The sequence below is a fragment of the Grampus griseus genome, assembly GCF_964374135.1.
Source record: "Grampus griseus genome assembly, chromosome: 11".
Lineage (NCBI taxonomy): Eukaryota > Metazoa > Chordata > Mammalia > Artiodactyla > Delphinidae > Grampus > Grampus griseus.
In genome coordinates, this window is record NC_139005.1 from 7,723,824 (window position 1) to 7,749,339 (window position 25,516).

Genomic DNA, 25,516 nt, shown 5'->3' on the forward strand with positions numbered 1-25,516 from the left:
CAAAGCACCTCAGACATGCAGGAGGAAGAAACATACACCTCTCTTCAGTGGGATAATCCAACACCAAACCCTTACCAGAAACATCTGTCTTCCACCAAAAATTCAGGTAACCAGTTCTACTTATTTAGACCAAGACCTTGTGGTTTATGGGTTTTCTTTTTTCCTGTTCTATGAGGAGCCCAAGGTGATTTTTCTAATCTGAGATAACCCACTTAAGAGTAGTATAATATGCGTAATATGATGCATAATATTGCATAATATGCAATAGTATTATAATATGCATAATATTAAAAATGAAATGAAATGGAGGAGAAGTAAAAAGGAAAAGAGAAATGGACTTGACAAATATGTATTACATTGGTTTTCTCTCTCTCTCTCTCTCCTCTCGCTGGAAAGACAAAGAATTCCTGGATTTGGAAAATAAGTGAAAGAAATCATATATTTTGTGTAATTTTAGTTCCCACGTAAAAACACCCTGCACATTATCTGATAAATACTAAGAAGTAAAAGAGAAAACGTAGGTTGAAAAAACTGGCAAACACTCATCAGCCTGGATCAGTTCTGTCTTTATAATTTAATATTCGTATTAGTCTCCTATTGTTTAGGTAATATATTACCACAGACTTAGGGGCTTAATACAACAGAAATTTATTTTCTTATAGTTCTAGAGATCAGAAGTCTAAAACGGGTTCCACTGGGCTGAAACCAAGGAGTCATGGGGCTACCTTCCCTAGAGAGGCTCTAGGGGGCAACCCATGCCCTGTCTTCTCCAGTTTCTAGAGCTGCATTTCTTGCTTTCCTTAGTTTGTGGCTCCTTTTCCATCTTCAAAAGACAGTAGCACATTTTCAAATGTCTCTCTGCTTCCTCCATCATATGGCAGTCTGTCCCTCTAATCTAAATCTCACTTATAAGTGCCCAGGTAAAACAGGATAATCTCCCCATCCCAAGATCCTTAACCTAATTATACCTTTAAAATCTCCTTTTCCATGTAAAGTAACACTTACTGGTTCCAGAGATTAGGACATAGGCATTTCGGGCAAAGCTGTTATTCAGCCTACGACATTATCCGACGATAAATTTTATACATTTTTCTGTAACTAGCATTAAGAATATAGCAAATCACACATTCATTTTCCTTTCCTGAATAGTTGCAAAATTACCTTAAAAAATTGTCCTCATCCAAAATCATACGTTTAAAGGGAAATACCTTTGAACCAATCATGCTCAAGTGACACTGACAGGAGATGAGATTGGAGACAGCCTCTTTGCTCTCAAAAACTAAAGCCTGCTGCCTGGCTTGCCATCATCTCTCAAAGATTGTTGGAAGAGAATACACCTAACTAGTTACTAAGTTTGTGGTGTTATATAAGGATAAGAGAAGTATACTATTAAAACTGTTCAATTTGGCATTTTTCCAAATCCAGTGTATTCCAAGTTATGACTTGCATTTCCAAGAATTTGAGTTCACCTTTTCTTGTTACACACAGTTACAAGGCCTCGGTGATTCTCTAGAAGGAATGTCTAATGTTAACTCCTTAGTCTACTCAGTGTAGTCCTATCCTGACCCACCTCTTTCCTCTACTTTCTCTAATTCAATTTCATTGTCTCTATTCCTTGTTTAGGAACATGGTGTCTTGTGACGGTGGTTTTATGTATCTTCTGCATAGGCTCATTAGCAACCTCCATTTTCTTGGGTGTCAAGTGTAAGTACAAAAGGATATCTTCAAAGTAATCTATAGATAGGTTACATACTTCATGTAGTGTTATATACAATTATATGTACGTATGTCGTGGAACTGGAACTTCGTAATTTATAAATGGATAGACAAATTAATTAGAAACATCTAAATGACATAAATGATATAAGATAATGGCTTCCTTATTTAAGTTATGGGACATTTATTTGATATAACTCTCAAGCACTCGGAGGCTAATGATAACTTTTAATGTTCAATTGCATGTTGTTTAACTCAAATCTAATACCATAGGTCTGTTGGGGAAAATGATGCAAATAATTGCTTATATCATGACTCAATTTATGAATCATGTTAGTATGCCAAAGCTTGCAATTTGTAAGTTTTCAGTATAGGCTCTTCCTTTTCTAATATACATTTGTTCTAAATTTGACTTATACGATTATTTTAATATGTCTTTCACTTTATATTTGATGAGGTACCAGTTAGTATGTTTAAGGTAAATGTGAGAACTTTGTTCGAGCCAATATTTAACCACATTTCTTTATTCGTTTTAGTCCAAACTGGAGACATGTTTCTATATCTAGCAAATGAATTTTTTATAAAATGTAACAATTACAGAACTGCAGGTTCCAGAAACAGGACTAAGACCCTTTATTATCACTCATGCTAGCACTGAGAAATATGCTTAGCAAGACAGAGAGGAAGGCTCTTGTCTGGATAATTCTTATTTCTTGTATATCTTGGCAAATCATTTTTCTGTCTAGGAGGAATTAGCTGGCAGAGGAGAATTAGGAGTTCTGAAATGAAGAAGAGAAGAGTACAAGGTTTGCTCCCACAAAGTACAGGAAACTTGACCTTGTTCATGTTAGCTATGATCTTATTTTCCTGGCGGTTCAGAGAGGAATGTTTTAATAATTTCTAGGCTCTCAAGAAATAATTGTTACCTTGTCTATCTCCTCAAATAAAATTTCACAGCCCAACATAAATGTCAGAACTTCCCTTATCTCACCTTATCTTCCCTCTGTACTTTATTAAAATAAACATAAATAGTATATATAATATACTATATATATATAAAATACTAGTCCATTTTTAAAAGAAATTGACAATTAAATATCTGTTTATCAAACATATATACTGGAAGCAGATTTGCAGAGTTGGAAGAGAACTACCATATAAGTCAATTAACATATAATAATCCAGTTTTTTCTGTAAAAACTGGGGACTCTTAATGAAATATTGCCAAGTTCCATTCTAACTGCAAGAATACATATTTAACTGACATTGCAAATATCAAAAGATATGGTCCAGGTATCCATTCTGTATAACAAGTTTCAGTGTTATTTTATAAATATTAACTACTTAGGGTAAAAAGATGAAAGAAACTTGAAGTACAGAGAACAGTTTCAATTTAAAGCAAAATAACTGAAGGTGTGACATCTTGAAACAATGTTGTCAAGTGAATGGAATGTAGAATTTGTTTTATACATAAAAATAAATCTATAGTCTCCAATCTCAGTTATTATATAGCCAAAAAGCACATAGTACATACTAAGGATGTTGATAAAATCATACTGTACACTTTTATGTCCTCAAAAATCTTGTTCTCTGATGGGCACATAATTTTGTTTTCTTCTCTGTTTAGTTTATGAAATCTGTCAAGATCAACCATGACAATCATGTTCTTAACAAACTCTGGGTTATCTTAAACTGAATGAATTCATTTTGATCTAGAAATCCCACTTCTGGAAAGTTTTCCTATTGATAAACCTGCACATGTAGCAATAGGAAGAAAAACAAAAAAGACTGAAAAAAATGCAATTGCCTATCAGTAAGGGACGACTTAATTAAAAAATGATACCTTCACACTATGGGATACCAAGAAGCCAGAAGAAGGAGAAGAAGGAGGAAGTGGAGATGAAGGTGGAGGAGGGGCAGGGGAAGGCATTAAAGGAAGGATGTGTGGCTTCCCTGGTTGCACAGTGGTTGAGAGTCCGCCTGCCGATGCAGGGGACACGGGTTCGTGCCCCGGTCCGGGAGGATCCCACGTGCCGCGAAGCAGCTAGGCCTGTGAGCCATGGCCGCTGAGCCTGCGTGTCCGGAGCCTGTGCTCTGCAACAGGAGAGGTCACAAGAGTGAGAGGCCCGCGTACCGCATAAAAAAAAAAAAGGAAGGATGTTTATTACAAAAGTGTGTGGAAAGACCAGGTTCCAACAGGCAACTCTTCCTCTCCATGTAAGTGTCCTTTCACGACACAATTTCTCTCTTGGATCAGGAAGCACCGATGTGTACACAAGACACCTTGGTACTTGGGAGCCGAAAATGAAGTCTTGCTTGGGAATTTATGTCTTGCTGACCACCTGACATATTCCTGAGAGGTAACTAGCCTCAACAGCAGAGCCTTCTCAGGGTCTCTTTGTAACCAGGGACAAATCGTCAATCGTATGTCATCAATGAACAATGCTGACAAGATAGTATAATCTGGCCCCCCAAATCCTCGTACCCATGATAACAAAGCTACACTATTAATCTGTATGTTTCATGCCTTGTCTGGAGATCAGTGTCATGTAGGAATTTTAAAAACACTGCTCATGCTGATTCCAGGCCAGCCCAAATTAATTCTCACGGCACAATAAGGACCACATATATAAGACTAGAAACCCAATGAAAAAAATTACAAAGGATATAATTATACACTTCATTGAAAAGAAAACACAACTGACCGTTATTTATACATGTGTGAAAAGAGTTTCAACATCAAACATAAAAAGATACATGCAAATTCAAATGAAATTGAGAGAACATTTGTATGAGATAATAGAAGATATAAATTAGTGTCTCTCCCCTCTACTCTGCTGTGACAAGAGCACTAGGAACATCTCTCGTTCTAATAATTGTCTTTGACCAGGTCCCTGACACAGGGCTCCTGAAACGCTTGTAAATTCCTAAGTGATAAGAACACTAGGAATATCTTTTGTTCTGATGAGGTGACTGTGGATGGACTCCTGTATGGGGGCTGGTCACCAGCAAGACCACACCATGATTAGAAGCTTGGAATTATCAGCTCCACCCCCCATCCTCCAGAGAGGGGAGAGGAGCTGGAAATGGCATTAACAATTGATCGTGCATGGGACTTCCCTGGTGGCGCAGTGGTTAAGAATCTGCCTGCCAATGCAGGGCACACGGGTTCGAGCCCTGGTCTGGGAAGATCCCACATGCCGTGGAGCAACTAAGCCCGTGTGCCACAACTACTGAGCCCGCGCTCTAGAGCCCCGAGCCACAACTACTGAAGCCCATACGCCACAACTACTGAAGCCTGCGTGCCTAGAGCCTACGCTCCGCAACAAGAGAAGCCACCGCAATGAGAAGCCTGCGCACCGCAATGAAGAGAAGCCCCCGCTCGCCGCAACTAGAGAAAGCCCATGCGCAGCAACGAAGACCCAACGCAGCCAAAAATAAATAAATAAAATAAATTTATAAAAAAGAAAAACAATTGATCATGCTTATGTAAGGAAACCTCCATAAAATCCCAATAGTGTGGAGTCAGAGAACTTCCAGGTTCGTAAACACATCCACACTGGGAGGGTGACACACCCAACTCCAACTCCATGGGGACAGAAGCTCTTGAGCTCGGGACCCTCCCAGCCCTCTCCCAATGTATCTCTTGACCTGGGTGTTCATCTGTACCCTTTATCATACCCTTTAAAAAACTGGTAACTCATTTCCCTATCAGTGAGCTGCCTTAGCAAATTAATTGAACCCAGGAGGGAGTCATGGGAACCTCCAATTTGTAGCCAAATCAAACAGAAGTTGTGGAAACCTGGGGACCTACTACTTGCATTGGCATCTGAAGGGGGGAGCAGTCTTTGGGACTGAGCCCTTGACCTGTGGGATTGTTACTTTCTCCAAGAAGATAGTGTCAGATTGAATTAAATTATAGGACACTGAGCTGGCGTTGTGGAGAAGGGCGAGGGGGGTGGTGGTGGAGAGACCATACATTTGGTGACAAGAAGTGTCAGAAAAGTCAAGATGATTCACAAGAGAAAGGCTTATAGAAGGAAAAACTGAGTTTTTCCTATCCAGTTTGCATCGGCACACATGGAAGGTAATTTGGAAATAGCTAATACAATTTAAACGCACAAAACTTTGACCCATCAACGTATCTTACAAATATACTTACACATGTGTGAGATTATGTATAACTAAGGTCCTTTATTACAGTACTTCAGTAATATCAAAAGATTACAAATAGTCTAAAATAGAGAATTATTAAAATAAATCATGACCTATCCATACAGTAGAATGCTATATAACAAAAGAATGAAAAAGCTCTTTATGTACTAACACAGTATTATGTCCAAAATATATTATAAGTGTTAAAATAAAAAGTGAAAAACCATGTAAAAAGATGGTTACCATTTGTGTAAAGGGGAAGGAGGAGATTTTATATCCATTTGCATGCAAAGTTCAAAATATCTCTGGAAGAATAAAAAAGAAATTGGCAAACCTGACTCCTTTGGGAGACTGGAATTGGGTGAATAAGGAAACAGGAATGGCAAAGAGCCTTGTTGCTGTGCATTCTTTGTAGGTTTTAATCACAAATATAATCAGTAATGTGTAGTTCTCTTTAGTCTATGTTGAAGGTTTACTTTGTTATATGTCAGTATTTTATCAGGAATGGTTGTTATTGTTTGAAGTGTTCCAGGTGTCCACTACTGCAAGGAAGCAGCAACAAAAACTCATCCAACAGGACAGAGCACTGCTCAATTTCACACAGTGGAAGAGAAACCATGGCCTGCAGATGAAATATTGCCAAATGTTGATGCAGAAGTCTTTCAGTTCAGGTAATTGATACAAAATCAGTTTCCACTGTGTGGATACACATGGATACACCAATTCCTCAAAACAACAACAATAACAACAAAAAACCAGTGACATACATTTTATTCTTTGTCAAATTATAGTCAGGATTTCATAATAGGAGAGACATACTTTTGATCTACACTTCAGTTCAATCTCATATATATACATATATATATATATCAATAGTATGTGGAAAATACTGAGGTTCCACGAAATACAGATAAGGAAAATATACAGTCAAATGTCAAAATGGAATGTGTGAGATTAGTAGGTAAGATTAAACAACAAAAAAAGCAACATATTGTGTTTTATCCAATCATTCAAATTTACGCGTATCTTGAATTAGAGCTCCAAATGCCTCAATTTATTTAGTTTAGATCTTGCTTTAGATTCAAATGTAGATATCTTTTGAAGCAGAAGATTCATTTTGAAAATCAGGGACTTACAAAAATTATAACAATGCAGGGTTCAGTTCATTTTTAAAAATTCTATTAAGTGACTTTGGTTTTATCTTTTTCATCCCTTACAGGCATTTTAAACCTGTCTATTTCTACTTGTTAATAGTGTGTCAAGTACTCTACGGTTACTTAACTGGTGTTTAATAATACTAATACATAAAATATAGAGAATTAACTTCCCTGTAGTGGATATCATCTTAGTAATTGTCAATAAGAGAGGTCAAAAACCTACCATAGCTCCTTCTAATTGAAATTTTGTCAAGTAAATGTTTAAAAACATCAATGTTTTTCAATATAGCGGATTACTGAAAGCATGAGTTAGGCCCACCTCTGAGCCATCAACCTTAAATCAGTGACGATATCCATTTTGGAGACTTGCAAATCCAGCATGTTGTCCACCTTTCAACTGTCACTTCAACACTACTTATGCTATGACTTTAACAATATTCAGGATACTGACTAGAGTGTATTTCAAACAAAGGATATTGAAGAGCCTTAAATAACTTGACATCTGTGCCATGGAAACTGATAATGAACCATTTTTGACCTTAAGTAGAAGGCTTTTCTCTAATGACTAGTGATCTGGCAGTGTCTTTCCCTCTATAAAACTGTGCCAGAAACACTTGGTCAAATTCCTGCTCTTTGGTTCCCCTTTTATACATTGGAGCATCCTTCTTTTGTGAATACGTTCTTTCTTAACACAGGTTCTGTAAAACTGGTTAAACACTGTGGCTTACTTCTTAGTTATATCAAAGTCCTAAAATAAACATATTGGTCAGTTGTGTTTTTGTTCACTTTTCCTCACCCACAAATTTTAAAACCATTCCTCAAGGTGCATTGTTTGTTCTCTCCATTCTGTGCGAAAAATTTTCATGTTTAACTCTCAGAATGTAAACATCAACTTGAGATTTATTATGTTACTCACCTAATTAATTGGGAATGTACTTATTATTATGCTTGGTACATTCCCAATTAAATTGGGTCAATAAGATTAAAAGACATGAAACAATAAGCAAACAAATGAAGATTATAAATGATGTAAAGTTAAAAGGAGGAAAGATTTCTAAAAATAGAATAATCAGATCAATTATTATAGAGGAGGAACAATTTGGGAATAGATATTCTCAAATTAATTTTATCTTAAACTAATTCTTAGAGACCTACTGCACTTGGAAATAATTGTATAAATCTTACTGTATTCAGCCTCAAAGCAGCTGAAATTGGCAAGTACTGCATCATATGAACCACTGGGTTAAAGAGTCCAGCTTTACCGGGAGTGACACAAGGGTTCTTTTGAGAAGATATGCTACTAATATTTTTACAATAACTTTAATAAAATGTTTATATTTGAAGCCCATAACTGTTGGAAATAATTGTATAAATCTTACTGTATTCAGCCTCAAAGCAGCTGAAATTGGCAAGTACTGCATCATATGAACCACTGGGTTAAAGAGTCCAGCTTTACCGGGAGTGACACAAGGGTTCTTTTGAGAAGATATGCTACTAATATTTTTACAATAACTTTAATAAAATGTTTATATTTGAAGCCCATAACTGTTGGAAATAATTGTATAAATCTTACTGTATTCAGCCTCAAAGCAGCTGAAATTGGCAAGTACTGCATCATATGAACCATTGGGTTAAAGAGTCCAGCTTTACCGGGAGTGACACAAGGGTTCTTTTGAGAAGATATGCTACTAATATTTTTACAATAACTTTAATAAAATGTTTATATTTTTAGCCCATAACTGCAGTCCTTGTCCAGACAACTGGATTCGCAATGGAGAAAGTTGTTACCGTGTCTTTGAAAGCTGGACAGTTTGGCGCACCAGTAGAGAGGATTGTTTGAAGGAGGGATCTAAGCTTCTACAAATAGACAGCAAAGAAGAAATGGTAAACACTGTTTTATGGTTTCACATCATTCTGAAAATACCATATTACCCATTAAAAGAAAAGACTGGTTCTCATAAGACAGAATTCCTTGATACTCTATAACAATGGTAGATTTGTTGAAAAAAAGGTTTAACACACAAAGTAAGAATTAGCATGGCTTAGTTTCCTTTTAACTGGAGAAACAAAAAACGAGATGGTTATTCAAAAATCAAGGAGAATATGTTAGTTCTATGTCCTTGGTTAATCAAAAAGGGGAAAGGGTAAGAGAAATACCGTTTTGTAACATGGTAACCCACTCCAAGATATGCATACATTATAAGTGTATGTATGTTTTAAATGTCTTATTTTCAATGCTGTAGGGATGTATAATAAGCTATAACAATTTTGTAATTATCAAGAAAAGTAGAAGTATAAAAAGTGAGGTGTTGTCATGAAATGGAGAGATTTATGAAAATAAGCATTTGCTAAATGAAAAGTTTAATTGACCTTAAATCTAGTTTACTAACATCTTAACGAGCAAACAGTAAGATGTTTCCCTGAAATCATTCTACCCATAAATTATGTGCGAAGTAGAAGACATAGTTACACATTTCTGAATTTATTAAAAATGTGTGCCTACTATATTCAGTAACTAGTCAAAATTCCTTTTTGTAAGAGTAACAGTAGAACAATTTGTTAAGGTTATGTAATAAACCAAGGCAACTTGGACTAACTTATTACAATTATGGGTTCACATTATTTTTTCTGTGCAAATTTAGTGACAAAAGTTAGAAATATTTCTTCTCACAAAATATGCCTACAGTTAAGTTGCTTTTGGAATCTTCTAAACTGTTTCTCACATTGAAATATCCTGGGAAAGTCATATACTATATGCCAAATTCTGAATCTGTTAAAACTATTTTGATACCAGATGCCTAATTTTTCCATAGTCCTTAACACCACATTGATCATTTAGCAATAGGGAAAAAGGTATCCTTTCTTTTAAAAATCCTCTCTCTCTCTCTCTATTTCCAGCTCTCAAATTCTAATTATTTCTGTGGAAACAAAATACCACACTTTATATTTCATAGTCATTTATTGGGGTTTTTCTGGTAGTACCCCCCACCCCATCCTCAGTTCACTGTTCTTGTTTCTTATAGGACTTTATCACTGGCAGCCTGAGGAAGATCAAAAGAAACTATGATTACTGGGTGGGACTGTCTCAGGATGGGTCCAGCCAACCTTGGCTTTGGCAAGACGGCTCCTCTCCTTCCCCTGATCTGTAAGTCTCTGAGGGAAACATTCCACGAAGAATTAGACACAGGGGGGAAATCAAAAGTTCATTTTATTTTATATCTTACATTTCCTCCAGAAGACATAACCAGCATGATAATTTCACAGGCTTCTGATTGGAATCAAAGCCAAGATAATTTAAGAATGGCTACATGACTTCTAAATTTTCTCTGTCTCAGCCCCACTGCCATTACACCGTAGCACATTCACATCAAAATTCGAGTCTGAATGAACAATACTATGTGATTATCACGTACATTTCCTTTGTATCTTTTAAAGGCTAGAGTGCTAAGGGCAAGAGACTATAGTAATTATTAGGCAATTTCCATAGTAAGCTTTCAGAAAGAGCTAGGGAGGCTGGTCAGCAGTGCCTTTGTATTTTGAGAATTAAGAATCAGAAAAGAGATTCCAAATTAGAGCCTATCCTTTTGTATTCAAGCTTTTTTTTTTTTAAAGTGCTGCTTGTTGAAGTAATATTTACATACTTTATTGAGAGAAAATAGTTCTGTTATTGAAGAAGAAGGGCAAAACTACCGCGAGGGTGACAGATTAAAACAAAAGGAAAAGCTGTACATCTCTCATTTTATTGCCCAGAGGACATTCCCGTAAGCCCAACACCTAACCTCAGATACACTGACTTGCGTCTCCAGGTCATCAATACAGGGACCCCAATCAACTAACCAGGTCTGTGGATACCTCAGAAACAACGGCCTTTCTTCCGCTGACTGCAGCACTTGGAAATATTTCATCTGTGAGAAATACGCGTTAAGATCTTCTACCTGAAAGAAAGTTTGCTTGAAGTGATTGCTCCATTATGGTAATACCTGCAACAGGTCATTGGAAAACCTGTAACAATGAGTTTAAGAGTCAGCGCAGAAGTAAACCAGTGCAAGGGTTGTGAAACCAGCTACCCGAGACACAAAACCTATCTTGCATTTACACTTGGTAATATTCCTCAACATTTTCCAGATGTTCCTTTGACATTGTTCAAATTAATTACCGAGAATAAAATTGGTTTAGAGCAACAGAGGACAAAACCCTAAAGAGTGGAAAACAAGCTGAAGAAAAATCATTTCTATTTGTCATTTTTTTTCTTCCTCTCTCTCTCTTTTTAACTTAGAGTGACCGTGAACTCGACAGAAAAATCTATAAGTCACTGGGGAGATGATGCAGTTTTAGCTGACTGATACTGTTTTTAATAAATGAATAAATGTGATCTTTTAAACTCACCGTTTGCCAGATCTTTCTGTGAATTTGCTGGGTTTCCAGGCATTATGTTATTGGACCAGTAGGATGGGAGGACAGAGATATGGATTTTCAAATTGGAAGGAAGACAGGCTGCTATCTGCTGCCTGTAAGACAATACCATTTTTTGGACTGCAGAATTCTGCTGGAGAGATGAACAACCAGAGCTACACGTAAGTGGAAGGAATAGCCAGGCTGCCGATATCAGCGTGTCTCCAGTAAAGAAGAGCGGCGAGCTTCCTTCCTGCCTCTCACTGAACATCCCCACCACTCGCAAATCAAAAGACCCATTATCTGGATCCTCAAGGTTAATACTCCAGCACTTTTAACTACATCTCTCTGTGCCTCAATGTCCTCCTTGAAAAACAATAATAGAACTTGCTTCAAAATATTGTTTGAGGGCTTCGCTGGTGGCGCAGTGGCTGAGAGTCCACCTGCCGATGCAAGGGACACGGGTTCGTGCCCCGGTTCGGGAAGATCCCACATGCCGCGGAGCGGCTGGGCCCGTGAGCCATGGCCGCTGAGCCTGCGCGTCCAGAGCCTGTGCTCCACAACGGGAGAGGCCACAACAGTGAGAGGCCCAAGTACCGCAAAAAAAAAAAAAAAAAAAAAAAAGACAGCACTTAAATAAATAAGGTGAAATAAAACCTAATTAATTGAGGCAGTAAAAATCATTTAAGTGAACCTGGAAGCCTATTGTAAAAGATGACCTCTGAAGGAGACATTCCTTTAGGAATGGGAAGGGCATGTTTTTGTGTTTATTTCTTTATTTACCCTTGACTTGGAGCTTAAATGGTGGGAATGTCAATAAAAGGGATTATTCTCTAGTTTTCTGCTGAACCTAGAAAAGGAAAATAGCAAAGAAAACACAGTATAAGTTGTCCGCTCTGGTTTTTCCAGCTGGCAGCTCCATCTAATAACCTGGAATAAAGGGGAAATAATAGCAAATTTTAGTAGCAAAGACTGTTTGTCTTCAAGATTCTTCAAAGTATTGTCATGGAGCTGTATTTAGAGAAAGGATAGGAAGCATTTAATAACTCTTTTCAGAAGAAGTACAATGAAGCCAGAGGCAAACATCCTACAGCTGACGTCATCCGCCAGCATGTGATGCAGTATTTACAAGTCCGAGTTTTATCTACAGAGCAGCTGGCATAAGCCTCTACAGATGTCCTCAGTGGTAATATTGCTTTCCACACAGATGGTACGGGTGGGAGATTTTTCCTTGCCGTTTGCTTTTGGCCCAGAAAAGCACGGCCTTTTTCAACACAGTGGTAAAAGACTGGACCTTAACACCGGGATAATCAGTTTCATATCCTAGTCCCACCAATAATGAACTGGGTATCTGATCTATCTCACGGAGTCCCGGATTAGTTTTTAAAAAGGGAAAGGATAGGAAAAATAAAACCCTGTCCTATCAACATAAAGAGGCTTTTTTAACATGCTCTCTCCAAAGGACATTACATGTATGAAAAGAAAAACTCTGGTAATATTGATAGAATAATAATATCATTAGATTCTAAAAATCTATTCATACAATGAATAAAAGAAGGTATGTACACTTGAAATCAGATTATGCAGCTTTTTGTATTCTTCGAAAACTGCAAGAATTCCATTAGAAAGTATTCGACTCCCAAATATTGAGGGCAACCCTGAGGCAACCTTCTAGACCTTTCTGTGTATTTCACAATCTGCTACTATCTCCAAAGTAAAAGCTCCCAGCACACTTCTCACATTTCCTGCTGTTACAAGACCCCTGACCTGCTTCCTGTTGATAAATTTTAAGAGCTGGTTAATATCCTCAGGAAAAGAAATAGCTCATTGTGTACCCTGGGGAACTCGGGTCTACCAGGAAAGGCCACGTTCCTCATTTAACATTTCCCCCCAGTTTCTTCAGAATTACCTAAACACACAAGAGCCTAGAAGAACAAAAGTTTTCTCATGTTGGAAAACCCATTCACGGTGTGCTACCCTGTCTGATTCTCGACGGAAAATTGTTCTCAGAAAGTCATATTAGGATTATTGCCTACTCTTAAAATTAAAAAAAAAAAAAGTTTGTGGACTGAATGCTGTGCCGTACTCCTTTCTGTTCTTCGGAAATACTTGCTCATGTCGTGATCAGTGCTGTGGATTTTATTAGGTAGATGGGGAGGTTGAGGGCAAAGATGGAGAGGAATCAGCTCAAGAATAACAAATGTCAGGGCTTCCCTGGTGGTGCAGTGGTTGAGAGTCTGCCTGCCGATGCAGGGGACGCGGGTTCGTGCCCGGGTCCGGGAAGATCCCACATGCCGCGGAGCGACTGGGCCGGTGAGCCGTGGCCGCTGAGCCTGCGCGTCTGGAGCTTCTGCTCCGCAAGGGGAGAGGCCACAACAGTGAGAGACCCACATACCGCAAAAAAAAAAGAATAACAAACGTCAGATAACATGCTGTTATTTTTCCTTTCTCGCCATCCAAAGTGACACTTTCCCTTAGGCTGCAGATCTGGAGAGAAAACACTAATCATCACCCACTAACCAGGCAGCTAGACTTGTTAAAGCAATGACATTTAAAGAGACACCCGTCATCCAGCCCTGAACTAGTCCGCAGTCACGTAAGATGCCAGGGGTCAAAACTGAATGTGTGCCACCTCACTTTTATTTAGTTCACAAAATCATTTGACTTTCTCAGATTAACCATATTTTCTTGCTGCAGTAACAAGGCTTAAATAACACTTAATTGCTTAACTAAAGGTCTAATCCATGTCTCTCATTATGCGCTTATTATATCAACCACGTTCATTAAATACCTGCACCCGTCATAGAAAATATTTAGTAACGTCCACAGGCCCCCAGTGTAGGGGCCTCTCTATAATTTGTTCACGAATGTAGGTCTCTGAAGAAGGTGGTTTATGCTTGCTTTCGCTTCCCTACTTTTAAAAACTAAATCCCTCCTCTGCTTTTCTACATATTTTTAATATCCCTTACATTTTACACTGCAATGTAGATTATGAAACTAATTCCACATGTACCTCATTTCAGCCAACAAGAACACCCTGAGGAAACTAAATATGTCTACTTTATACTTGATGAAATAAGTTCTGTGAAGTGAAGGGATTTGCCAGATAATAAATTACAATACGGGATCTAAAACTTCATTTTATGGCCACAAATGCAGTTCTTTTTGCAGTACACAATAAATCGATGCAAAATTTGTTCAATGCTGAAGAAATTTCCTAACTAATTAACAGAAAATTGAAGGGAAAATTCTTAAGGAAGAAGTCTACAAGCAACGATTGATAAGTGACACAGTCTTACAGGAATAAATACCAACATCTCCCCTTTATCATGTATTTGCTAATTCAATGTCATTTCACCATGAGATAGATGTTTACTGAAAATAAAACTGAAGCATCCTAGTTTCCACTGTTGAAAAACAAAGAATGATCATAGATTAGCCTTTCTAGTGTTAAACCCCTAAAATTGATTTATCTCTAAGTCGATGAAGTCAGTGGCTGTGATGGTGTTATTTGCAACGATTTCTGTTACGTGCGTGCATATTGTCCTGAGCTAGCGGCACCTGCACAGAAGCCAGCTGTGTATGCAGATGTCAGAGTGTCTCTTTCACTTGCCATGACCTGATTGGATAACTCACCCTATCACAATTCGGTTGACTCATCTTTAGCCACACATTGATGTTATAAACGTGCCTCAAAAGATTTAAAATTTTAAATGTTAAAACCATCCTCTTGAAGACAGCATGCCTCTCCAAGACTTCTTATTTTTCTCAAATAATGAAATAATCAGCACTCTTGTAGAGTCCCCACAAACTCTCAATAAGGCACACACAACCACAACACTGATTGCTCTCACGTTTTGAAGAGCATCTGTACGTTGGAATTTTTCCCCAAAGCACAAGTCCTTTCTAAAACCACCAACACTTTCCATTATTTACATTTATTATTATCAAATCTTCAGTACCTGGAAGGTATAAACAGGGATTAAATGGAAAGAAAAGGAACGGAAACCACACTAGGCCAGGCGCACATAAAGAACTTGACTTTTGTTCTGCAGAGCAGAAATCTTCCACTTCTCTGAAGGGAGCCTGCCGTTGCAGTTGTAGCTGGAGAACCAGTGGCCTCCATGTCCGGCTCAGAGAGGCTCACGGAGCCTCTGCAGCTTCACCGTGGCCGCAGCTCTTTCACATGCGCATCGCCTCAACTCCCTGCAGTCCTTGGAGAAAGCCTTTCCATTGAGGATGGTCACACAGTCCCTACTTCTTAGGCTGGTGAAATCTATTATAATCTCAAACCTCAAAAAAGAAAAAAAAAGTTCATCTTATCATAGTTTACTTCTAAAATACAAAAGTACACAGGGAGTGTCCTAAGCTTGATAAAATTATAGAATAGACACCCATAATGAGTCTACTGGAAAGATGGGGTCACCAGACTCTTTCCTCTCAGCCCCTCAGTTTCCATACGTATTCTTAGAAGCATCAGCTCACCCAAAACAACAAAAACTATTTCTAACTAAAATGAAAATACACGTTATAATCCAATTTATCATTTGATTTTACTGCCATCTGAAAACTTATCTACCTTCTCTGTGACTCAGTTTATTTAACTGTAAAAAATAATCACATTGAATATGTACTATCTCCTGGAAAAATAAATCCTATATAGGTATATAGAAAGGTGTCTGCTCAAACAAGCCTTTAAACTGTAATATATTTTGATATAGATATTACGTTTACCGATCTCAAACAATATACCATACACATGCCTATCTAAATGCTCATATAAGTAAAACTAATGTTTGATAATATTACTGTTTATATTGTGAGTAAATCTATTCTCAGAGACTGTATTTTGAAAGATGTGCTCCCCATTTCACTGCACAGAGAGCCAAGAAATCTGAGGTCTTATACTGCCTCTGGGTATTGACAAGTTGTAGAGTTGTGCGACCTTAGGCAGGTCACCCTTACCACCTGGGCTTCAGTTTATTCACCCATAACAGATCCCCCTCTCTCTCTCTCTCTCTCAGAGAATCCTGGTCTGTCTCTCTCACTGGTTTATGAGCCATTCTGAGAGTAAGTACTATGTTTTATACACCTTTGGAAGTCCTCCTACAAACACAGTGATAGTTTCATTTACAGTTGTCACTCGGGCAAAAGCTCTCTATTAAATGCCTTTCCCATGAAATGTGCTTACAGTTCATGGGAGTAAGGGGCTCCGTCCATCCACAGCCAGGCCTTGCCGTTGCCGCTGCGGGATAGCCCTGTCCAATAAGAGTAGAAAAACTCAGAGTAGCTCTGAGGCATGGCAAACTCCTGTGAAAGGCACACAAGAAAACATTTAGCTTTAGAATTGTTATATACATACAGAGATACGTAGGGCTGGCCCTCACTTTTAATATGAGAACATAGATGATAGTACATTCAAGAAAAATAGTGTCCATGCTGAGGTCAGTTAATTTGTCCAAGTTAAAGAATTATTTTTTCTTAATAAGCATAGACTAGATGCTGATGTTCCGAAACCAAGAATCACACCAACCAAGATTTATAAATGACCCATTATTTTCAAGTCACAGGATTAAACAAGATTGATATAAAAAATATGGGATGTAGAGATGTGGAGTGATTCTGGAAACTGGAAGAATCTGGAAGGAAGAGTGCAGGAATGGGAAGTAATCTTCATGAATACATGTGAAAAGGACTGACCAGGAACGAGAAAAGAATAACGAATATACTTTAATGCAAAGCAGGGTAAAAGAAAAATTTATAAGGCTGATTTATGTCTCAGACTAAGAAGGGAAAACAGAGAAATGTTTCATATATATGCATTTACATTTTTGTGTATTTACATAGACGTAATTCCTTTTCTACTATCCATATTGAAAAATGTTTAAAGTTATTTATTTCCTTCTATATCATCTCACTCTTTAACACAGAAATTATCTAAACCTTTTATCATTATCCATTGTTACACCTTCCTTTTCCACGATACTATGAGTTCCTTAAGGACGTATACTTTGTTTTATTCATTTTCACATCCTCAATCCCTTGGATAATTAATGGCACATGTTGGTTCAATAAAAGATTACTGGAAATATAAATGAAACTATCACTAAGTGATAGTTACAGTATAGGCATATCAAAGAAACTGTAGTTGAAAATAGTGTTTCCAACTGAATGGTGGCCCCTTCACATTAAAAGTTCTATAAATAAATCATATGAAAGTGACTTAAGTATATGCAAATACATGAAGTGCGTAAGATAAAATTACTATGTAACTTTCATAATAATACTTCTAACCACTGCATCTAGTATACTTCAGTGGTATATCTGAATCCTGTTTGTGCTGGAGGTGGAGGAAACAGAGAATAAAAAAATTAAGAGGTTTTATGCTGGGATACATGGGCTTAGTCAAATAAATCGCCTCTTTTTCTGCCTAAATTGAGCCATCAAGAGCCACCTAGAAGGGTGGGATAGGGAGGGAGGGAGGGAGACGCAAGAGGGAGGAGATATGGGGATATATGTGTATGTATAGCTGACTCACTTTGTTATACAGCAGAAACTAACACACCATTGTAGAGCAATTATACTCCAATAACGATGTTAAAAAAAAAAAAAAAGAAAGGATGAAAAAGATTATCTTAGAGGTTTGAGAGAGATTGCAGAGTTTCATTCATCACAGATTTCAGGAAGTGGATAGGAATTAAGATGTAACTAGAAAGATGTTAAGAGTTTGCACAGTTAGCAGGGTATTAATTTCAATTAAATAACTCTTTGTTGATAAACTACTCTGTGCCAAGACCTCTGCTAAAACAATGATAAATAAATAATGGTCATACCGTTTGAGGAATCAAATCCAAAGGCTATAGATGCAGCCACTATGGAGAACAGTATGGAGGTTCCTTAAAAAACTAAAAATAGAACTACCATACGATCCAACAATCCCGCTACTGGGCATATACCCTGAGAAAACCATAATTCAAAAAGAGTCATGTACCACAGTGTTCATTGCAGCACTATTTACAATAGGCAGGACATGGAAGCTACCTAAGTGTCCATCGACAGATGAATGGATAAAGAAGATGTGGCACATATATACAATGGAATATTACTCAGCCATAAAAAGAAATGAAATTGAACTATTTGTAGTGAGGTGGATGGACCTAGAGTCTGTCCTACAGAGTGAAGTAAGTCAGAAAGAGAAAAACAAATACCGTATGCTAACACATATATATGAATTCTAAAAAAAAAAAAAAAGGTTCTGAAGAACCTAGGGGCAGGACAGGAATAAAGACGCAGATGTAGAGAATGGACTTGAGGACACAGGGAGGGGGAAAGGTAAACTGGGACGAAGTGAGAGAGTGGCATGGACTTATATATACTACCAAGTGGAAAGTGGATAGCTAGTGGGAAGCAGCCGCATAGCACAGGGAGCTCAGCTCGGTGCTTTGTGACCACCTAGAGGGGTGGGAAAGGGAGGGTGGGAGGGAGACCCAAGAGGGAGGAGATATGGGGATATATGTATATGTATAGCGGATTCACTTAGTTATAAAGCAGAAACTAACACACCATTGTAAAGCAATTATACTCCAATAAAGATGTTTAAAAAAAAAATCCAAAGACAATAATAAATGTAAAAGGGAACAATCACGCCATTTTAATAGTGAACTTAATTGCATGTACTTACTCAATATATGCCAATTTCATTTTCATATTTGCCTTGCCCAGTCTATGTTAGGGTGTAAATTTCTGGAAGGCTAGATATTTATTTGCAGATTATGGCAATGATTTAATTAAATGTTTTTCAATCAAAAGTTTTGTCACTTTCACATGGAAAGACAGGAAGTGCTATTTTCATGTCTCTGACGTGGTATCAATATTGTTCCCTTCCTACCCAAACCAAAAGAGGTTAAGAAATTAAGACCTTCTTCATTTGATTCCTGACTGATGGGGAACTTGAAGGTCTTGTTTCTAAGGGGTGGATAGTTGTGGAGATCATTCCACAAACAATGACCTCAAGAGATCATTCAAAGCAATAGGAATAAGACTTAGGCCTTGATTGCAATAAATAGGAGAGTCTGTGGGCTTTGACGCCTTAGAATCTTTTAAAGATTTCTTTCTGAGTGTACTTCAAACACTGACCAAGCCTCAGGACCTTACCAGTACTTCCTGTGTATTAATCTTCAGCATGGTCGAGTTCTCAGCAATGCAGAAATATTCACAACCCTGCCAACTCTTGCTTTCTTCATAGAACTTGTAGCATTTGTCCCCATGCCACTTCCATTTTTCTGGGCAAGGGCTACATCTGTGCTCTTGAAAAGAAACCGAATTTAATGTTATCTTCTACCTAGGTCTGTTGTTTTTGTTCTCTTGAAATTACATAATACTTGATGACACAAGAAAGAATTGATTCCCTAGCTCTTAGATGTTTAATTGCCCAATGATAATTACAAATATTTACTGAACACCCACTATATGCCAGGAATTATAATTGGGTATACAATGGGAATCAAAATAGACACTACCTGCTTTTATGGACAATGGAATCTAGTAGTGAATGATTGGAAATTCAGTGTTCCTTGCCCCGTGTAATTCAGCATACAGAGAGGATATTCAATTTCATAAAGAACTTTTCATCTGTTCAAAAACTCAATATGCATTGGATTTGGGAAACCATTGAAGTTTCTATAATTTTCTTCCTCAAAATCTACTTATATGGTAGTAAAAGGATTTTTTAATGAAATATATATCAATAAGATCTGGATTATTTTTTCGTTGTTTTTTTTTGTTTGTTTTGTTGTTTTTTTTTTTTTTTTGCGGTACGCGGGCCTCTCACTGCTGTGGCCACTCCCGTTGCGGAGCACAGGCTCCGGACGCACAGGTTCAGCGGCCATGGCTCACGGGCCCAGCCGCTCCATGGCATGTGGGATCTTCCCAGACCAGGGCACGAACCTGTGTCCCCTGCATCGGCAGGCGGACTCTCAACCACTGCGCCACCAGGGAAGCCCTGGATTATTTTTTCATTCAAAGCATAAGTGAATAAAATTTTAGAAAAAATCACATAAATACAATACCAAGCCAAGCATGAGTTAAGATGGTAAATCTCCATGTGTCAGAAATTGAAATGGTCATCAAAGTCAGAGGAATAAGTGCACAGGTCAAGGGTGAGATGGACTGAGTGGGTCATGATCGTAAATACAGGAACTAGGCCCTGAGAACCATGGTCTTATCACCTCTGTGGATACATGGCCTTGGGCCTTTGAGAGTTGGGCACCTGTATCCACATCCCTTGTCGGTGTACGGTGAGATGGGAACTCAATGATTCCACAAAAATGTCTTTATTTTAAAAGCAATCCAGTGTCAAAATGTTAACATGTGAAAATCTGAGTGGTCAATACACAGATGGATGTTACATTATTGTTCGTATTTTTCTGACTGTTTAAAATATTTCATAAGGTAAAATGAGGTTTTAAATAAATCAATTATTTGGGAGATTTGCTTTGAAAGTTGGCTTATATCTCTGGCCCAGACCTTTTTCCTTATATATCAAACTGCCTACTCATATCACCACACATATCTAAGGGATATTTCAAAGTCAACATGCTCAAAACAGCATCCCTGGTTCCTAACCTCCCCCCTCATGACCACAGAATTCTTCCCCATTTCTGCTTTGCCCCAGAACTCTGGAGTTATCTTTGACTCCTTTATCTCCCTCATACCCCTCACACCCCACTTTATTACATCATGCATTCATTTCCATCAATAATATCCTAGCTTGAGGAACCATTCCCTCTTTCCTGGATTATTGTGATAGTCATCTCTTATGTGATTTCTCTGTTTCTATCCTTCCTACCCTCTCCCAGTCTATTTTCAACATATTTGTAGAATGAGCCTTTAAAAACTCATGTCAGACATGTACTTCTCCTGCTCGGGGTCCTGAAATGAATCTTTCTTTTGCTCAAAATAAAAGCCAAGGGCTTCCGTGATGGCGCAGTGGTTGGGAGTCAGCCTGCCTGAGCCACGGCCGCTGAGCCTGCGCGTCCGGAGCCTGTGCTCCGCAACGGGAGAGGCCACAGCAGTGAGAGGCCCGCGTACCGCAAAAAAAAAGAAGCCAAACCCCTTACAATGTCCCTTAATGCCATGAGTAATCTGGTAGGTGTGTTAATTATCTTGATCTTGATAATCACTGCATAATATATGTGTATATCAACTCATCATGTAGTATACTTTAAATATATATAATTATATTTGTCAATTATTCCTCAATAAAGTTAAAGAAGAATAAAGAAAATAAATAAAATTATGACCAGTGAGATCATTAGTCGTGTAGGAAAGAATCACTTAGAGAAGTGGAAGTGTGCGTGTTGATGTTATTTACTGGGTAACCATGAAATCAGGCTGTCTGGTTAGTGTGGAAACCAGTCTGTGTGGGGGCGACTGGGAGACTTCATCTGACTGTAGAGTCCCCGCAAGACAAATCGGGGACTTGGAAATGTATCTGGCTTCCTATGCACGCATAATAGGGAGAACAGAAAAGAAAACAGACTTGAATAGAGCTGGGTGTTATGAAACCCAGAAGGATAGAAGAAAAAGAAGACAAAGAACTAAGGTGATGCTTCTAGGCTTGTCCAGTAGTATTTACCAAAGCACAGTTCATCCAACACTGGCATTGTCGGGCTTCCCTGGTGACGCAGTGGTTGAGAGTCCGCCTGCCGATGCAGGGGATGCGGGTTCATGCCCCGGTCCGGGAAGATCTCACATGCCGCGGCTGGGCCCGTGAGCCATGGCCGCTGAGCCTTCGCATCCGGAGCCTGTGCTCCGCAATGGGAGAGGCCACAGCAGTGAGAGGCCCGCGTACCGCAAAAACAAACAAACAAAATTGGCATTGTCATCATAGGTGGTCCTTAATAAAATGCAGATTTTTGGTACCCAGACAAGTCATACTACATTAAAATAACTAGAGCCTGATTCCATTTATCTGTCTTTTTAACTCGATTCCTATATGATTCTTAAAATCCAGAAACTATAGTTATGAGTTCATTAACTTCTTCATGAGGAAGGATTTGTGAATACATTAGGAAATGTATCCTACTCTTAGGTATTTAGGTGCCAAGGTCAGTTGAGAAAAAAACCTGTATTTTATTTACTTGTAGTGTTATTCTGATTAATTGAAGTTAATTGTATTTATTATTCTAAATGTCTGAATTTGCTGAATCCCTTCACGTTCTGTAACACAGACACAGCTGAACTACGTGATCCCAATAACTGGGGACGATCTGGACGTCCGAACTCTTTACTAAGTTTGCCAGACAACTAGTTGAATAATACATGGTTCCCAGGTACATTGATGGGAGAATCAGCGCTACACGGACTGATTCTCCGTATAGCGCTGTATAGCGCTCCGTATAGCTCCCAAAGGGGAGCTCAACGATCAGGACTCACCTCCTGTTTTGTTATAGAGCTCACGGCAGAGTTTTTCAGCCACGTGATGCAGAGTCTCTGCAAGCTTCCTTTTCTGAGTCTGGAGAGATTGAAGCTGTCGGGAGAGATTCCCCAGCCTTTCTTCCTTTTGAGAAATGTTTTCTTGCTGAGTGTTGGAGAGCTGGTAGAACTGAAAAACTAACCCAATTTACCAAGTCAGACTGGACACCTTATATTCTTCACTTCTATTTCTATTTTCTACATCTGGGGAAGACGGCAACAGTATGTTATTTAAGATCCCAGGCTCTAAGAGCATTGCCTACACCCAGGTTTGGACTATAGTACATAATAAATTGTATTGCCTTGGGCAAATTGATTTCTGTTTCCCTATCTGAAAATATGGAGTCATAATGACAATTCCTGACTTCAGGGATAAATTCCTTAACCATATTTACGGCTCAATAAATCTTTCTGTGTACACTGTCAAACCGTTACTCAACCTAAAATCATAAATCCATTTATCTATTGATCGGTATATTGACAATGTACCATATATTGTTATCCCATTCAGTCACTGAAAGAGTCATGTTATTGTTTCTATATTTTTAAAGCTTTGCAATTGGGTTCAGTGAGAATAGGTAACTTTCTCAACGTCACTTGGCTAGAAAATTTCAACACTTAGCTTTAAACTCCAGGTTTCTAAATCTAAGTAAAAAAAAATTCTTCATGAATCATGAGAGTCGCTTTATACCACTAAAAAGAATGGTTTATGCAAACGAACAGTTATATCAAAATGAAGTAAAAATTTGGGAGCCAGGGTAGAAACACTAAGATACATTTTTTTTTTAATTTTAAAATTTAAGATTACAAACAAGTTCTAAAATGTCCTATAAAAAAATCCAATTTTGACATTTGAACCTGCTTTTCTATGTGCTCTTTTACCTTGAACCACCTTCTTCAACTGTTCAGGACATATTGCTGTAGGGTCCCATCTGATGAAACCCATTTACTCGCTTCCTTTTTAAGTTTTTTACTCTGTCCTTACTAGTTTGAAATTTAAAGACTTTATACGTGAATTCTTCCTTATTTGATTTTCATGAGTCTTTGCAAAATGATTCTATAACTTCCTGGACTTTTTGAAAAATATTACAGTGATTAAGACCTGGTCTATTCTCCGTATATTGAGGGGGTGGGATATAAATGAAATCTTTTCCTCTGATTAGCCCACTGAGCCGTGAATGCTAAAAGCAAAAACCACAGCCGCTGTCGTCTTTTGTGGCTTGGAAGAGGGCTGAAGTATGCATTCATTAAAAACTGCTGATGTTAAATATTGATATATAAACAAACAACAATATCGATATATAAACAAAGAACAAAAACCTTCTTATCTCAGAATGTAAAAGTCTAGCTGGTAAGTGACTGTTGTATTTTAATGTTTCTTCCACTATGCTCGTGATTTACAGAGTTGCATTAGAATAAGGTACATCATTTACAGAGTTGCATTTCAATAAGGACTTATTCACAGGCTCCAGAATCAAAGTAAAAAAAAAAAAAGAAAAGAATATCATAACAAGTATTTCTCATCCTAGACAAACCTTGGAACCAGGATCTTCCCCCAAGTCAGAGTGCAGACTTACACACAAGCCCCAGAGCTGCCAGGCTAATGAGCAGCACCAAACACAGAGTCAGCAGGATCAGGGCCACTGGACGCCAAGCGGAAGAGGGACGCCGGGGCTCTGCAGGGGACAAAAGAAAAGACACTTTTCTTCCTCTTGGATCTATGTCAGCAGCAAGCTAGTGAGAGGAGTTGGTTCCAGAAAGGAGCAAAATGTACAGGACAACCGTCTTCAGGGGCTAGATAACATTCCCTCTGTCCTAGGAAACACTGTCACAAGGCTCCACGCCAAGCCTCACTTACCACGGCTGGCTTCCTTCACAAGCCCCACCCACTCCTACCCTCCCCATCCACCCAGTCCTACTTCGCACTGAATCAAGTTATGCATTACCATCATCTCCATACGGCTATTTGTATAACCTTTCTGTCAAAATTAGAGTTGAAAGAGACTCTCACGAAAATGCCTTAACAAAGAACAATTTTTCACATCGTCAGAGAAGAGGCGGAATTAATTTGTTGTTACGCTTTGCAAAACGCCCCCCCTCCCATATGGTTCTTCTGAAAAAGCAAATTGCCTATCAGTAATGAGAAAGGATTGTTTTACTGTTTCTTTTGGGGGATTTCTTTGTCAAAAGTCTCTCTCTTGTAAGGATTTTGTTTGCTCATTCATTTGATTTTATAGCTCCAAAAATAGATTATAAAAGCAACACGATCATCAGTTTCTCAAGGATGGATCTAAGTGATCTCAACTTTGTACCTGTTAAGTAAAAAAAGAAAAAAAAAACTGTAGCCAGCATCCTTCCTTTGCCCACGCCCCACGGGTTTGCGTTGTGGTGACTGCAGAGGCTCTGCTGGGTCAAGAGTAAGCCCATCACCTAGTGAGGTCAACTATCAATCTGAATAGCCCACAATATCTGATCAGGAAGACCCTCAATCAGCTGCAGGTATCCTCTAGCATTGTGATTAAAATAAAGGGACAGTAAAACTCTCAAACAAACCCTGGTCTCTTCGTGACCTGTGAGTTTCACTTCATTGGGAATTCAAGTCTGGTTCGAAAACAGAAAGA

General features: G+C 38.3%; 2 protein-coding genes across 2 annotated transcripts in view; one reads left to right on the forward strand and one right to left on the reverse strand.

The window, feature by feature from the left end:
* On the forward strand, window positions 1–11,358 carry CLEC9A (C-type lectin domain containing 9A). Its single transcript, XM_082665532.1, has 6 exons — window positions 1–106; window positions 1,624–1,704; window positions 6,396–6,542; window positions 8,761–8,912; window positions 10,052–10,173; window positions 10,835–11,358. Exons 1-6 carry the CDS (start codon window positions 16–18, stop codon window positions 10,965–10,967), a joined length of 726 nt encoding a protein of 241 aa, XP_082521658.1. The 5' UTR covers window positions 1–15; the 3' UTR covers window positions 10,968–11,358.
* CLEC1A (C-type lectin domain family 1 member A) overlaps window positions 10,997–25,516 on the reverse strand; it is a gene marked incomplete at both ends in the record, with an annotated part of 22,245 nt that continues 7,725 nt past the window's right edge. Inside the window, 7 exon segments of the mRNA XM_082665228.1 lie at window positions 10,997–11,030; window positions 15,463–15,557; window positions 15,560–15,713; window positions 16,612–16,730; window positions 19,575–19,726; window positions 22,857–23,033; window positions 24,473–24,571. Of these exon segments, the coding sequence (XP_082521354.1) occupies window positions 10,997–11,030; window positions 15,463–15,557; window positions 15,560–15,713; window positions 16,612–16,730; window positions 19,575–19,726; window positions 22,857–23,033; window positions 24,473–24,571 (830 nt within the window).